Source organism: Podarcis filfolensis (assembly GCF_964270895.1).
Source record: "Podarcis filfolensis genome assembly, chromosome: 9".
Lineage (NCBI taxonomy): Eukaryota > Metazoa > Chordata > Lepidosauria > Squamata > Lacertidae > Podarcis > Podarcis filfolensis.
In genome coordinates, this window is record NC_139610.1 from 76,685,335 (window position 1) to 76,702,054 (window position 16,720).

General features: G+C 48.6%; 1 protein-coding gene and 1 long non-coding RNA gene across 4 annotated transcripts in view; one reads left to right on the forward strand and one right to left on the reverse strand.

The window, feature by feature from the left end:
• Positions 1-16,720, forward strand: part of LOC310742534 — a 353,556-nt gene that overhangs the window by 198,417 nt on the left and 138,419 nt on the right. The window lies entirely within an intron of this gene.
• EXOC6B (exocyst complex component 6B) overlaps positions 1-16,720 on the reverse strand; it is a 215,447-nt gene that overhangs the window by 165,594 nt on the left and 33,133 nt on the right. For all 3 annotated transcript variants that reach the window (XR_014538429.1, XM_083571233.1, XM_083571234.1), the window contains one exon: positions 15,133-15,337. Coding sequence is in view for 2 of the 3 variants with exons in the window: in XM_083571233.1 (XP_083427359.1) it covers positions 15,133-15,337 (205 nt within the window). In the remaining variant the exon portion in view is untranslated. The remainder of the gene's footprint in view (positions 1-15,132; positions 15,338-16,720) is intronic.

Consider the following 16,720-nt stretch of genomic DNA (forward strand, 5'->3'; position numbering starts at 1 on the left):
GTCCTGTTAGCTAGGGATGATGGGAGTTGTAGTCCCAAAACATCAGGTGAGCCGAGTTTGTCTATGCCTGATCAAGGGCCTCATCCCAGGAGGCTTCACTTTTTATCCCCATGTGCTCCCCATGGGCCAGGGTGTCCAAAAGTGGTTGATAGTGACAACCTCCCCACACAGGTCAACGAGACCTTGCAGGGAATGGATAAAAGCCATGGGGTGGGAATGAACTGTGGGAGGCATGGTGTGAGAAATGTCATTAGGAGCCATGAGCCTCAGGAATCAAGGGCCTTGGCCATGTACAGAGTGGAGCTCCCTCGCCAGCGAGAAGCATCTGTGTTGAATCAGATGATTCCACAATACAACAATTTTTCACATTTTATTATTCCTGGTAATGGTAATTGATGATGAACAAATGTTGGTTATATATTGATGTTCCTTTTATATTCGTAAGGATCTGGGTTGGAGGAGGTGACAGTGAGGGGTCAGTGAACTCAGAAACATGGGGAACCCTGTGTTAGGCCAACGCTGGGGACCAGCCCCGGAAGGAAGCTTCGGGGGATTTCCCAGGAGGGCTTCTCGTGGCGAGAGGGGAGGGGAGCAGCCCTACAACCAGATCCTGAACCCAGAAGTGAAACTATTCCCACCTAGGGAAGCACACCTGGCACCACAGCCTTGAAGCAGCGGCTCTGCCATTTGGGAACGTAAGAAAAAGAGCCGGCTGGATCAGGTCAGGGGTCCATCCTGCCCAGCCTCTCGCAGTGGCCAGCCAGATGTCTGTGGGAAAGCAGCAAGCAGGATTCAAACTCAAGAGCAGCGCTCTCCCCTCCTGTGGTTTCCAGTATTCAGAACAATCACAGCCTCTGATCATGGAAGCAGAGCATGTTGACTGTGGCAAGTGGCCATCAATCAATCTCTCCTCCTCAATGAATTTGTCTCATCTTCCTTTGAAGCCATCCAAGTTGGTGGCCATCACTGCCTCCTGTGGCAGGGAGTTCCAGAGTTTAATCATGTGCCGCTGTACCTCCTTTTACAAAGAGAGCCTGGTGCTAAAAGCCCCCCCCCTCCCAAAAGTCACCCTCTCCTTCCCTGCTCGCTGTCCTCTGCCCATCCCTGCATTCCACAATATGGGGCCCTTTGGAGCAGAAGACTCCTCTGAAGGAGGCTGCCTGTCCTGGATGCTTTAGCTGTGATTCCTGAGTTGCCAGGGGTTTGACTAGATGGCCCTTGGGTTCGCTTCCAGCTCCACGAGTCTAGGAAGAGAAGCCCACTAGAGCTCGGCCACTAGTCACAGGCAACTCCTGCCGCCCGGGAGCCAGGTGCTTGCCGCCCGGGGCCGAGGGTGCCCCCACAATGTGCCTTCCGCCCGAGCCCATGTGGACAGCAGGGGCGTGTGGGTGAGATCAATGGGAGCCTGAGGGTTTTGCAGTTTCTTTTCTGAGGTCATAAAAACAATACGGAGGAGTACCTGTTAATACATTTCTATAAATTATAAGAGTGTTATAAACACAGACTTAAAGGAATAGAATTCCCGTTAAGCAAACATGTGAGGTTTTCCGCAGAAAGCCAAGTAGTGTTCAAATAAAGAGCCTTTATGATAATAAGCACATTTGTGCTCTGATCCTGTGATGTGGAGTGAAATGGAACCGGAGGGAAAACAGAGAGGCACGAAACCCTCCAGCAGCACTGCGTGCCCAGAGATCGGGAACATGTTTGCGTCTGCAAATCTGACGATCACCACCACCTCCCCACCAACACACTCACACACCCGGTCCCCCGACGCTCGGCTTCCTCTCCTTTCCAGGAATTTCTACCCAGATCCTTCATCATCTGCTTCCATTTGTAGAGATGGAACTCGCACGGCCCCAAGAAGCTGCCCTTCCTGCAAGCCAGACTTTGGCCCACCTGGCCGAGGGCTGCTTGGTCCACCCAGAGACTTCAAGAGAAGGCCTTTCCAAGCTCCGTTCTCCAAAACCCCTCAAACCCAAGTTCAACCCAGGGACTGTGGTCTTCTGAATGCAAATGCCATTGGTTTTGCCACCAGGCAACGCCTTCTTGCCCCCATCTGGAAGCCAAGACCCCCCGCCGCCACCACCCATGTACGAGGATAGGATGGTTTGTGAAAACAACCTGCCCCGGCCCAGAAGCACTTGCTAGGACAGGAACAGGGGACAGGAACCAGCCTAGCTAAGGGAAGAGATCCAACGTCAGGCAGCTTCAAATCCAGCACTGCAGCTGGGCTTAGAGGGCTCTCTGGTCCAAGGCCCATCCACAGGGAAGGGGCAAGGGCTGCAGGGTCTTGTCCAGCTCCCTCATTAACTTACAGCAAGCAGCAAAGCCTTCTAATAAGACCAAGCCAGGCTCTGCTCCTTGTCTATGACCTGGTGGACCCACCATTCCTCCAGGTATACGAGGGACTCACAGAAGCCAAGATCTCCTGAGGAGCAACACGTCCAGATCTGAAGCACTGAGCTGGGAGACCAGGACGCAGCCCCTTCGACTCTTCCACGCTTGGGTCTGAGGGGCGAGGCAACAGCTTCCTGCTTCTTCGCAGAAGGCATGTTATTCAGCAAAGCTCAGACGATTCAGTCGCTGCTGGTGTGAACAGCCACTGCCCTTATTCTGCATACATTTAAGCACCAAGCGGATTGTCACAAATGGCATCACCTGCATCCCAACACCTCTTAACTACAACTTTTACCTCCCCCCCCCCCGTTACATTCATTTGTAGATATGCACCTGCCCCTGTGCATCTGAAGAACAGGGCTCCTCAGGGACCACGAGACCCTGCTCTGATGCAACAGGCTCACACTGGAGATCATCCCACACTCTGTGCCCTGGCCATGCACGCCTGGTGGGAGGATGCGCCTGTTCACCCCCAGGTGGGGTGCTGACCTATATTTAGGAATGGGGGGAAATAAGCGAAAAGTTTCCACATAGTCAGGGACCTTCTCAGGCACACAGAAGCGAGCAAATGAGTGAGTGAGTGTGCTTGTAAATGTAAAAGGGCAAAGTCTTAAAAAGAATGAAAACCCCAACCTGACAAGGATCTGTGGGCTTTTGAGACTAATGGGATGCCGAGGTATCACTTGAGTGGGGGCGGGGAGTGAACTGGAGGGTGGAGAGAAAAGGGGGTCAGCCTTTTCAAGTGGAGTCAGGGATGGGGAGGGGGTGAATTCCACAAAGTTACAGAACACACAAGAGACAGTAACTCAAAAGAAGGTTCAAGGCAAAAGGCAGACATATTAGAATTCCTGCTCCACGGTTGCAGTCATGGGATTGTTGTCTTTCACATGACATGGTATGTTTTGACTCCACAAAGTGGGAAGTGACAGATACAGGATGTTTGTGTTCCTGTGTTCCGTGAAGTGGGATTATTGTCCTTTGTTCTTTTTCTCTTTGCTGTCTGATGCTAGAGAGAGGGGGAGGCATGTTGCAGTGCTCCGTGTGTGTTTATATGTAAATAAAGCAGATTAGCCAAAATGCTGAGTTGCTGAGGTCTGTTACGCAAAGCTGCGAAGACTCAGCAGATCCCTAAGTGTGCCGATGTCTGTTGGCATCGGTCTCTGTGATGTTTGGGCAGAAGAAAGCTTTTGAAGGTCCCGAACAAAAGACCAGGAATGAGAGAACATGCTAGTCAGGCATGTGTCTCTGCCAGGGACCTAATCGAGTGTAGGCCGAGCTCCTGACAACATTTTCCCTCTCCCACTGATTGGACACCTCCCCCCCAATACAACCACAAAATGCTCAGGTCTGGGGTGAGAAGCCCTATAGCACAACATGTTCTTCCTTCCCCTTCCCCAGGCCCACAAGGCCTGCAGAGCAGGACACGGCCCCTGTCCCAAGCTCTTTAGGGGACAGGAAGCCTCTCTTTAGGGGACAAGAACACACTGCAACTAAAAGCACAGGTATGTTGTCCCCAGAAAACCAGCCTCCTTATCTCACCAAACCAAGGCAAGTTCAGCCTGTAGACACACTCCACCCGCATCCTGTTGGATGAGCAGCATGACTTGGCTTACTTAGGGATGCTGCTACTAGGAGGAAAGATTCATACCCCACCTTCTGAACCCAAGAGGCCAACATGTTTTCCGCATTATTCTTGCCTGTATTGGACTGCTTGTGCACCAAAGTTCAACTCTATTCGGATAATTTATCAGTCACTTCAAACGTGAGCTCCCAGTGATTGAAAAATATACATCATCGCTTCTGCTCCCAAGCAGCTCCCATTCCTCTCCAAAGAGGGTTGCATGGGAGGCATGGCTGTGCTGAAGACCTCAGCACCTTCTTAGCCTCAGTTCATCCACTCACCAGGACTCGACGAGAACGCAGGCGCCCATCTCACAGTGGGCAGCACCGTGTAACTCAGGGGGCCCTCAGACTCCCAGCTGCAAAGAGGCAAGCCAAGGGGGTGAAGGAGCCGCCATGGCCTGCCGGCCTGCCATTGCTGCTGCCAAAAGCCTGACAAGCAGTAAGACAAGGATGTCGCCTGCACGAACAGTTAAATCTGATTTTCTACAAAGTATACACAGAAAAGGCGGGGGGGAGCCCCCACAACTTCCATCTGCATTGCAGGAGATTACACAAGGTTTGAAAATCTTCAGCTTGCGGATAATTAGAAACACCGCCCAAACAGCACTTTTAAACATTGTTCCGGGCCACTGAGAGGCCAGCCATCAGCATCTGGAATGCGAGCAGCATTCAGCGAACATGTCATTCCATCCACCACATTCTCAAGAGAGAGGGGGGCGGGATGGCGCACCAGTGGCTCTGCACACATGGCGCTGGGGAGGAAGAAGAGCACAACTGGCCTGGAAACAGAGTCCAAATGGAGCCCAGGACCAGCAACGTGCCACTTGCCAGGGCAGCAGCTGTGGCGACAGCAGGGATTTCAACACACAAGCAGCTGAGGAAAACTTTATTAGCCTCTCCCCAGACACAGGGAAGCCACTGCCAACAGCCAGCTGCACTTTCCCACTGAACCTCGAGGCAACGAGCGACCCCCTGATGAGGGGCACACCTCTCTTAGGCACAAGGGATTGCAAGCAGCAGGCAGCCACCCATCCAGGGACAGGGTGTTGCTGAGCACCCTCCTGGAAGAAAAAGAACCCAGGAAGCTGTTCTCAACTGCGGAGATGGGGAGGAAGAGGAGGCAAGCTGTCCGGAGGAGGGGACAGAGATGGTGAGGGGCCAAGAGACCCCATGGGGAACGGCTGCAGGTATTGCGCATGTTTAGAATAGAAAAGAGGCTCTTTTTACTCTTTATTTAAAATGTATCCCATTCCATAGCCCCAAGAGGTTCCCAAAGCGGCTTACAGATATATTCCCCAAATAAAACCACACTAAAATCTAGTACGGAAATCAGCCCTGAGTGCTCACTGGAAGGACAGATCCTGAAGCTGAGGCTCCAAGACTTTGGCCACCTCCTGAGAAGAGAAGACTCCCTGGAAAAGACCCTGATGTTGGGAAAGATGGAGGGCACAAGGAGAAGGGGAGGACAGAGGACAAGATGGTGGGACAGTGTTCTCGAAGCTACTAGCATGAGTTTGACCAAACTGCGGGAGGCAGTGGAAGACAGGAAGACAGGAGTGCCGGGCGTGCTCTGGTCCATGGGGTCACCAAGAGTTGGACATGACTAAACGACTAAACAACAAGAAAATCTAGTACAGTGGTACCTTGGGTTATAGATGCTTCAGGTTCCAGACTCTGCTAACCCAGAAATAGTACCTCGGGTTAAGAACTTTGCTTCAGGATGAGAACAGAAATTGTGCTCCGGCGGCAGCAGGAGGCCCCATTAGCTAAAGTGCTACCTCAGGTTAAGAACAGTTTCAGGTTAAGAACGGACCTCCGGAATGAATTAAGTTCTTAACCCGAGGTACCACTGTACAGGAAAACAGAAACGACGCAGTGCCTGTAGGCAGCCGGGACTTTCCAAGCAGCATTCCCTGGCCCTTCCTGGGTGTGATGCCCAGCAGCAGCTCCCCCCACAGGGAGTGGGGCTGAGCAATCTGGACTCCATGCTGAAAGCAGCCTCGTCCTGCTGGAAGCTGGCACTTGGCAGGAACGTTCCCCCCCCCCCAGGGTCCTCTGGGACAAGGGCGTGGGGCTGAGCAGCTGGATCCGGAGGCAACGTGAGGGCTTTCTTCAAGGATTTGAAGAGCTGCAGCACAGATGGCGGGGCAAAGTTTTCCTCTGCTGCTCGGGAAGGTAGGACCAAAACCAAAGGGTTTCGAATTAACAAGAAAGGAGATTTCAACTCAATGTTAGAAAGAACTTCCTGACAGCAAGGGCTGCTCAACAGAGGAAAGGATGGCCTCAGAAGGTGGCTGACTCTGCTTTGTTGCTGGTAAGAGCGTAAGAAGAGCCTGGCTGCTGGATCAGGCCTAGGGGGGTCTCTCCAGTCCATCATCCTGTTCAGAAGCCCCGAAGCTCGACTTGAGAGCAACAGCTCCCTCTCCACTTGCGCTCCTCAGGAAATGACGCCCTGCCAGTGCACAGCCATCATAGCTGGCAGCCCTTGCTAGCCTCCTCCTCTTCCTCCATGAATGTGCCCAATGCTCTTTTAAAAGCCATCCAAGCTGGTGAGCATCACTATGTCTTGGTGGTTTAGGATTTGCATTGGAGAAAACAGGGTTCTTGTGCCCTTAACAGCTGCACCTCCACAATCACAACTGGCAGGACCCAGCTGACTTCCCAGAGTAAGCATGAGATCGTCCAGGAAGAAGAAGCAATTATTGTTCTGCTTCTACTTTCGCCATGTCCCTCTCGAAATTCAAAGCGTGCCCACTGGTCCAAAGAGGTTGGCAGCCCCTGACCTACAGGAAAGAATTCCGCTGCGCAGTCAACAATGTCCAAAGGTGGGCTACAAACCAAGCCTGGGTCACCAAGTGCAGAGACCCAGGACAAAGAGGCACAAGAGGCAAAGTCACATCTTCAGATCAAGGAGACACAAACAAAGCCTTAGACCAGGGGTCAGCAACCTAAGGCCCATGGGCCACAGGCAGCCCATGGGGGTCGTTTAACTGGCCCACAAGCCGCCCCCAAAATGAGCTGCCCACTCGGTGAGTCCCTGTGAGCTGTGCTAAACCGGCACAGCACAGCACGGGGACTCGCTTCCGCAGTGCTGGAAATTGCGTCTGCGCATGTGCAGACGCCAAAATTCACGTCTGCACAGATACCGAAAATCGTGGGTGGGCGCACTCACACACATGCGCGATCCAGCCCACGGAGGGATCTCTGCTGGAGTGAACTGGCCCAGGCGAGATAAACCTTGCCAACCCCTGCCTTATATCATATAAGCCCTGTGGGGATTGAGAGCTAATGGGAAATTAGCTAAGGCCAGAATAAACACTGAAACATATCACCATTCTTAAGACACAGATCTTAATACAGTGGTACCTCCAGTTACGAACTTAATTCATTCCAGAGGTCCGTTCTTAACCCGAAACCGTTCTTAACATGAAGCGTGCTTTCGCTAATGGTGCCTCCCACTGCTGCTGTGCCACCGGCGCATGACTTCCGCTCACATCCCAGGGCAAAGTTCACAACAAGGAGCATCTACTTCCGGGTTAGCAGAGCTCATTACCCGAAGCGTTCGTAAGGAGGACGGTACGTAACCCGAGGTTCCACTGTATAGAGATATATTATCGTGGCGGGGGGGTATTGTTTTTGTTTGTTACTATGGCATGAATTTTGTGTTTTTATATTGTAAACTGCCCTGTGATCCTCAGATGAAGGACAGTATAGAAATTTAATAAATAATAGTAATATCTGTGAAGATGACTGCAAACACAGGGCGGCCTTGGGTTAGGCTTCCAGTTTCAGGGTTCATGGCTAGCATTGCAGGCAGAATTGCAGGCTTCCAAGTGACCCAGAGGAATTCTGCCATGCAACACCCTGGAAAACGTTTACCTTTGGGGCTCTCCTTTGAAAATGATACCAAATGCCTCACTTTGAGAAAATGCTTTACCCACAGGGAAGAGACCACACCAACCTTACGGGGGGATCCTTCTTTTCATCCTATAACTGCAGTGCATCTAGGCGAAGGAGAGTGAACAAGATCTTGCAGCCGTGCATTTTAAGAGGGCTTGGAAAGCAGCAGGGGAGCGCGTTGGTGCAATCCTCATTCATTTCCGCGGAGACTGAGCAGGGGATGCTCTCAGTCGACCTCGGCATCAGTAAACAACAGGAGTCCGTGGTGAATTGGAAAGGGCAAGCGACCCAGAGAGCTCCCCGACGGATGCTCCTCCGAGGGAGGCAGCGCTCACTCTCATCCGCCTGCCTGAAGAGGCAGAGCGGACACTTTTGGCCGCGGAAACTAACTTTATCCGATAATGACTTCTGGAGTGGTTATTCTTGGCCTCTGGTGCAGGAGGCTTCCTGGAGGCTCACGCTGGATGCTCAGAGGCAGCACTGTTTGGAGCAGCCCCGTTCACATGCCTGGCATACCTCAGCTGCTACGCTATATAATAAAAATACATACCGGATACCATCAAGTGTTAAAGAGATGTAACTCACTCCCAACAGCCCTCTCCCAGGCCAGATCTAAGAAACCCAAGGAGGGCAAGGAGGTCAGAGTCCAAGGCAAGTTCAGGACACTCAGGTAAGGCATGTGACTAGATGGCATAGAATGAAAAATCATATGCATAGTAACAAACAACCCCCCCCCACACACACACACAGTTAAAAAGGCCATAGATTAAATACCCAAAGGCCTGGGAGGAATGTTTTCGCCTGTCGTGTAACAAAGGTGCCAGGCAAACCTCCCTGGTGAGAGCATCCCACAAGCGAGGAGCCACCACAGAAAAGGCCCTGTAAAAGACAAGCCCATTTACCAGTAATTCCAGCACTGTTGACAATCGTAAACATTGCCTTGCCCCACCCCTTTAAAAATATTTGTCCTTGCTCAATGTTCAAGTCAATGTCACGTTTTTAAAAAACAACAACACAATTTTAATTGGTTATAAAACTGCTCTGGTAATTGGGAGGAGATGGAAGAGATGGGATCGTGGCTTCATGGCCACTGGCCAATAAGCCCTGTGCACCATGGGCTTCTGCTGCAATCTGGCACAACCAGTTTTCCCTGAGCTCCACCCTAGAGAGGAACAGATGCGCTTAAGCACAGCAGAGTGCCTGTACTGCCATTTGCATCTGTGTTTATTTGCACATAGCCTTAAGGAACTGTTTTCATCCAGCGCAGGAAGCAACTCTTTTTTATGGGGCAAAGGAAAACCTTCCAATATTCCACAGCACAATTTATCCCACAAGTTGCTACCAGCTTCCACCTCCCAAACACACAAACAATGTCCTGCTTGGAAGGCGGAATGAACACTTGCCCAACACCGCTGAAAGCTGTCCAAAAATGGTGCAACATGTAGCACTCGGATCACCACAAAACAATTCTTTCAAGTGGCATCAGGGTTCGTGTTAACCAACATCGGCTGCCTTGGCCTGCTTGAAGAAATCCAGCACAATCCATGTGGTGTGAGCCGAGATGCGTTGAGTGTTCTCTCCACCACAACAGCCAGCATCTGCCAACAGCTGCTTATCGGTGCCAGAAGCTAATTTCAGGGGGAGATGCAATCGTCCAAAGAGCAGAGCTGCCAACTGTTGATGACCAAAGGAAGCCTCCGCCTCGCCATAATTGCATTGCATGTAAGGAGCTGTTCCTTTGTTCAGAGCCATCACTGGAAGAACTGTGTCCCTATGGAGCTCTAAAAACGCTTCTCCACAAACGGTTCCAGTCCACGACAGGCAAACCTTCGCCTCAATTCAACTGGACATGCTGCTTTTGCCATCTTACTCCAGTTCTTGTGGAGCACCTGTGAAATGTCGCCTTCAAGTGGCTTTTGCCCCAGACTCCACAGGCCTCCATGGGATTCTAAAGCTAAAGGTTGGGGGGACTCTCTTGCCCAGATTGGAAAAGCACAATCCCTACAGTTCGGGCATCAAGCCTGCTGTGCTCGTCACAACTGTATATCTCACATTTCCCAGTTCAAGTCTGCACCACGGAATGAGGGGCTGTGTTGATTCACAGGCAGAGCTGGAAAGGGGGACCAGACACTCGTGCGATTAACCTTGAAGCAACAATACATTCAGCTCCTCAGTGATGACCAACCCAGAGCCAACCAAGCAGTTGTCAGCCATGGAAGAAGACAGCCAAACGTCTGCACAGTGCTTCAGCGTTTCTGGAAGAGATGGCATGGGCTGGGAGTCGGGGGCAGTGGAACTCAGGGTCAATACAGTTCGACAAGTCTGACATATTGATAACCGGAGGAATTGCAGGCAATGAAGCAGGTCAATGATTAGAGCACAGGCAACAGAAATCTCACTCAAGACAGCATATGTTTCCGGGCACAATTCAAAGTGTTGGTGCTGACCTTGAAAGCCCTAAACGGCCTCGGCCCAGTAGACCTGAAGGAGCGTCTCCACCCCCATCGTCCAGCCCCTGAGGTCCAGCGCTGAGGGCCTTCTGGTGGTTCCCTCCCTGCAAGAAGTGAAGTTACAGGGAACCGGGCAGAGGGCCTTCTCGGTGGTGGCGCCCACCCTGTGGAACGCCCTCCCACCAGATGTCAAGGAAATAAACAACTATCTGACTTTTAGAAGACATCTGAAGGCAGCCCTGTTTAGGGGAGCTTTTAATATTTGATGAATTACTCTATTTTAATATTTTGCTGGAAGACGCCCAGAGTAGCTGGGAAAACCCAGCCAGATGGGCAGGGTATAAATAATAACATTATTCTTATTCTTATTCTTATTCTTATTACTACTACTACTACTTGTGCCCAACATGTGACGCAGTAAAAAAGGCATACTTTGCTGAATCAAGTGCATCCTCAAGCAGCTGTACAGCAGAACCCTTCAGGGTGGTTCGGAGGCTGCTGTTTCTGGAGGGCCCATCACTGGACCCCTGGAAGGCCTGCTGTGACATGTTTGCCCAGCACTTTGAGGATAAAGTCACTCGCCTTTGAAACACCTGATGCTGTGGATAAGGCAGTACCTAGAGAGGTATCCAGTCTTAATCTCGCCCTGTTGGGAAGGACTAATTTCAGTTAACGTGGACTGATGACACAGCAAGGTGCTTGCAAGTAACGAGCCCAACTAAATGTCCTCTCGATTCCTGGCCCTTGTGGCTAATTAAATCTAGCCACCACAGTATGAGAGGTTGGATTCAATGTGTGGGGAAGGAAGGTGCAAATAATCTATTCCTATTTATTAATTTATTGATTGCCTTCTACAAAACCATCTCAAGGCAAGGCACAATTCAAACAGCAAAGAACAAAAATAAATTCCTGTAATACCACCAAGTCAACCTATTGCTGATCTTAAACTGGCCACTGTGGAACACGGGAACTTAAACAGAAACTTCTACTGCGAAGCTATCGAATTGCAGCTTAATAAAAACGGAAATTCTATTCATTTGTATCTGAAGAGAGAGAATAGTTTTCTGTATCACTACAGGTGCTAATGTACTCAGCAATTTTAAGATGACTTTGTTATCAATTATTGCTGTTGCAAAGAATTAATTTGCACACATTTAAACTCTAACTGAATTGCCACAGATTGCACCTTTTTCCTTTATGCCCGGGTCAACTGAAGATCACACTCCATGCATCTAACAGTCTGCAAAAGATTGTGCCATAATAAAACTGGCTAGTCTTCTAAGGTGCTGCAAAGCTCTTCTTAGCGGGAAAAGCTATCTAGGCACTGGCAACAGCTTGTTCAGGTTATTGCAATGTGAACAACCAGCAGCTGCCTTTGACAATAGTTGAAGATCTTCAACTGAAGAGTGGCTAGCTAACAATTTGAATAAATGAATGAAGAGGCCAGCTCATGGTGTGGTTCTCCAACAGGAAGCAAAAAGAGGATGAATTCAAGGCTTCTTTGCCTTGATCACCTAAGCCAAGAAGGGAAACCATTCTGTTAACAAGAGATTTTTAGGGGGCTTGCTCACCCACTGATGAAAAAGCCACCAGAAGAAACAAGCCAACAATACAACGGCAAAACCGAAGTGTTCTCTTGCTTCTCGGTTACTGGGAAACAGCTTCAGCTGGACAGGGATTGCCTTTGCGGATGCATTCCCCGCCAGTCGGGCACCAAAAGACAAATGAAAGCTATTAGTACTTTCCACAAGCCCAACACAGAGCAACTTTTCCAGAAACATGGTTGCGTTCGTGGCCAAACATTAAATATTTCCATAAACAATCAAGCTTCTAACTGTTTGCATCAGGTAAAACCCGGGTCATTTTAATAAGGCCAATTTAAATTCCAAGAGACAAAAGGCACTTCCTAGATCTTTAATACCTGCAACAGTTTATGGGCTTTCACGGGCTTGAAAGGATCGCCATGGTCTGTCTTTGATAGAGGAAGCCATTCTGGTGGGCTGGTCCATCAAAAGAGACTATGGAGAACACCTGGGTTATTAATGCACAATGGAAGAATCTATGGGTTGTATTCAACTAAGTACTACTCAGAGTAGACCCATGGAAATTAAGGAGCCTACGTTAGTCATGTCCATTAACTTGAATGAATTGATTATGAGTAGGACCAGCATTTGGGACACGGGTGGCACTGTGGTCTAAACCACTGAGCCTCTTAGGCTTGCCGATCAGGAGGTCGGCGGTTCGAATCCCCGCGACGGGGTGAGCTCCCATTGTTCGGTCCCAGCTCCTGCCAACCTAGAAGTTTGAAAGCACACAAAAATACAAGTAGATAAATAGGTACCGCTCCGGCGGGAAGGTAAACGGCGTTTCTGTGCGCTGTTCTGGTTTTGCCAGAAACAGCTCAGTCATGCTAGCCACATGACCCAGAAAAATTGTCTGCAGACAAACGCCGTCTCCCTTGGCCTGTAAAGCGAGATAAGCGCTGCAACCCCAGAATGGCCAACAGAATCTGACAGGGAGCCAACTCTACTCGGGATCTGAAGCTGGCACCATCCTGGATTACCTTATGCTTACTTATTTAAAATCACTTACGTACTGCTTAATATTTCAAAATTGTCTAAGCAGTGATCATATGGGTAAGAGGATCATATGGACTAAAATTCAAAACTCTGTGAAAAGGGCCTGCCACTTTCCCAGGACTCAAGAGAAACAAAAGCACTGTTCCGCCAAAGGTTCTCAGTACTGGAAATATAAAGTCTGGCCATTAAACCTTCCAGGGCTAGTTCTGAGGAAAATGGATTTGGGGGGGGAAATTTAAAGGCGGTAGAAGCTATATATCCTGAATGACAAGCAAATATTATTGTAAATAACATTATCTCTGAGGGATGCAAAGTTATGAAAGGAACCAGGCAAAGGTGTCCCTTGTCCCTGTTGCTGTTTATTTTGATTTTGGATGCACTGACACAAAAGATAAGGAATAATGACAAAAAGGGGTATAAAAATGGACCAACAAAATTGTAAGTTAAAAGCATACACAGATGAAGTAGTTTTGGCATTGGAAAACCCACTAGAAAGTTTTTGGAAGAAATAAAGGAGTTTGGTAACTTCGCAGGTTTTTAACTAAACAAACAAAAAACAACAATGCTAGTCAAAAATATGGATGCTCAACTCACGAAAGATTTGGAAAGAATTAGTGGTATAAAGAGTGAAAATAAAGTAAAAATATCTGTGGATATAGTTAACTGTGAATAACCACAATATCTTTAATGATAATTACGCACAGGTTTGGAAATAAATTAGGAAATAAATTATAGGTTTGGAAATAAATTAGGAAAGATTTGCAAATTTGGAATAAAATGCAATTGTCACTGTTGGGTAAAATTTCTGCTATAAAGATGAATATACTCCCAAAGATGCTATTTCTATTTCAAACAGTACCTATAATTAATGATATTTAAAATTTTAAGGACTGGCAAAGAAAACTGATTTTTGTCGATTCTTTGAAATCTTTGAAAGGAAAAGTTTTTCTTTGTTGCATCATTTTTGTTCATGTTTTGTTGATGTGGAATGCTATCAGAAAAGCAAATAAATAAATAAATATTTTTTTTAATAATAAAAAAAACCACCTTTCAGTGCTAACACATTGGAGGCAGCCTGAGAATGGGCCTTTGCTATTATTACTTACTATTCACCGGTGTGAGACTAAAATCTAAGACTACCCCAAAGAAAATTCATACCATGCAAAACCTTGCAGGAACCAGTCCAAGACGACCTCCTGGGGGGAACCAGTACCAATGGTTCCTAGCCATTGTGGTCCTGATCCTGCCTCCATAGTTGGAGGCAGCGTGCCTCAGAGGGCCAATTGATGGGAACCACAAATGAACTTTAAGGGGGGGAATATGTGAAGAGCTCCTGTATTCTCATGCAGACTAAGGCCACCACCTCAAGAGGTGCAAGGCCAGTGCTAAGGAAGTGGGATCCTGGCTTTTGTCCCCCAAAAGACTTGCCCAGTTTAACTCTTCTTATGCAAATGGCTACGTGGTCTGAACTGGTGAGTGTCTCTTTTCTAACTGAAGTTCAGAACCATTAAGAAGGTGGAATCATCCCCTTAGTAATCGTCTGACTGCAATAAATGAAGCCCCTTCATGGATCACTGCCTTGTCGTGGCAAAGGAGCTTGAAGAACTCAGAGAAGCTATGAGCCATGCCATGCAAGGCCACCCAAGATGGACAGGTCATGGCCAAGAGTTTAGACTAAATGTGATCCACCTGGAAAAGAAACTGGCAACCACTCCAGTATTTTGCCAAGAAAACTCCATGGACATAAAAAAGGAGAAGCTTTTAGAAGAAAGTGAGAGTTTCCAAGGCATTCTCTGGTTCATGGGGTCACAGAGAGTTGAACAAGGCTAAGACGACTAAACAAAAATAAACCAAGAGCCAATTATCTATTCCCTGTCTCAGAATACTTGCATCAGAAATGTAGCTTCTCTGGCCATTGGTTCACACCACACTCCATCTAAGGAAGAAGGCTGGATTATATTGGCCTCTAATGCCGATGGAAGTGTGAGGAGCACCCACAGTCCCCCATCCAACCAGTGACATGGGGAAGTCACAAGCAACGGAAGGGACAGAAAAGGAGCCTCTCCTAACCAGGAGCTCCACAGTGGCATCCATGGCCATCTGCAAACCACAGGTGCTTCAAAATCAAAGGGAGACCACTCCGCTTGACATGGCACCCACCTAGTGCTCATGGCTCAGCTCACCTGCTTCATTGCTGTCTCGCCAATTTTGTCCGAGTGCTTACGGATGCTCTCCAGGAAATCTTTGAGGTCGGACATGGAGACTTCCTTGATCTCCTCATGCAGTTTTGGAATGTTGTCCACCATGACCTTGCAAAAGCGATAATGGCTCACTTGAGGCAAGTGCAGGTGCTCCAGGTGCTCCAAAGTCTTCAGGGCAGGGTAGTGTCTGGAAGAGAAGACCAACGCTCATCAGAAGCAGGAAAGATCACTCAATTCAACAGCTTCCCAGAAGATGGTGGTCAACTGGCAAAACTTTGGCCTTCTAAAACGAGAAACACCTGGGTCCCGTACAGCTTCTATAGTTCAGCTGACACCCAAGCCTACTCACCCCACCCTTGTGTCTATCGGCCTACAAGTGGGAAGACAAACTGTATAAGTGCCCATGGCTCCTTCTTGGGAAAAGGCTCTGGTTAGCATATAGCCCACTTTGCCAGTGAAGAAGGGCCTGAAGGGACTTCTTGTATCGCCCGCCCAAGGAACAAGAGCTGTACATAATTAGGCAGAGCGGCAGCCTTGCTATCAGAACTAGGTTACAGGGGCAGAGGAGGAGCCCAAAGAGAAATGAAAGTTGCAAGTTAGAGAGAAGGAGCAAAGGCACTGACATCCTCGACCAGAAAGAGGGAGAGGGTTTCTGGACATAGAAAGGGGGAGGCAAGTCAGTGGAAGGATTCAAGGAGACACAAAAGGTGAACCTAGCAGTGGGCAGGACAATGATTCTAGCCAACACATTTTGAGTCAAAGTGAAGCACATCATGATTGGGCAAAGAATAATTGCAAGCAGGGGACACAATCCAAGAGGACTCTCTTGCACAAACTTCCTTTATATCATGAGCACTGCACAAGCCCATTTATGATCCTTTTTTTTTAAAGAGATTTCCTTCAAAAGCAACAATTTCTGAGTTCCTTGCTTGCTAGTCCTGACAACTGGTGCACACAGGTGCATGCAGGTGGGTGGACCAGGAGACTTTAGAGAGCTAGAAAGCAGCTTGCATTTATTTAAGAGGCAAGAAAATAGATTCTGCTTTTTACCAAACTTTTCAAACCCAGGGGTGAAATCAGTGGAGTTTCTGGGGGTCCTGAGAAAAGGTTTCAGCAGGAATGTAGCACATGCCAAAGATGTTTGGTCAGGACACTCCGGCGTTCACACCCCCTACCACTAAAAATGTGTCTAGTCAGAAAGTGTGCATGCCAGTTGAAAAATGCACACACAGAACTGCTCAGATGTCCTTGTCTCCAAACAATGTTTGCATAATGTGCAACTGGAGGAAAGGGAAGTTGTTTTAACTGAAAATTGTAGAGGCCATCAAGAGCAAAAGTCAGTGTGCTGTTTACTCCAGGAATCCAGGCTCTGTTTGTGTTGCCATGAGGTTTAGGTAAAGCTATTTCCAATAAAATGCAGCTCCTCTGGAGAGAAAGCAAAGGTCACACGAGTAGCCAGACGTTAGGCCAGCAGAACAGACGCAGGCCAGGCTTGCTTCATCTCAAGACACTGTTGTTTGAAGGATGACCAAAGGGACCTGTGGAGTTTGGCTACACTCGCCACCCAGGC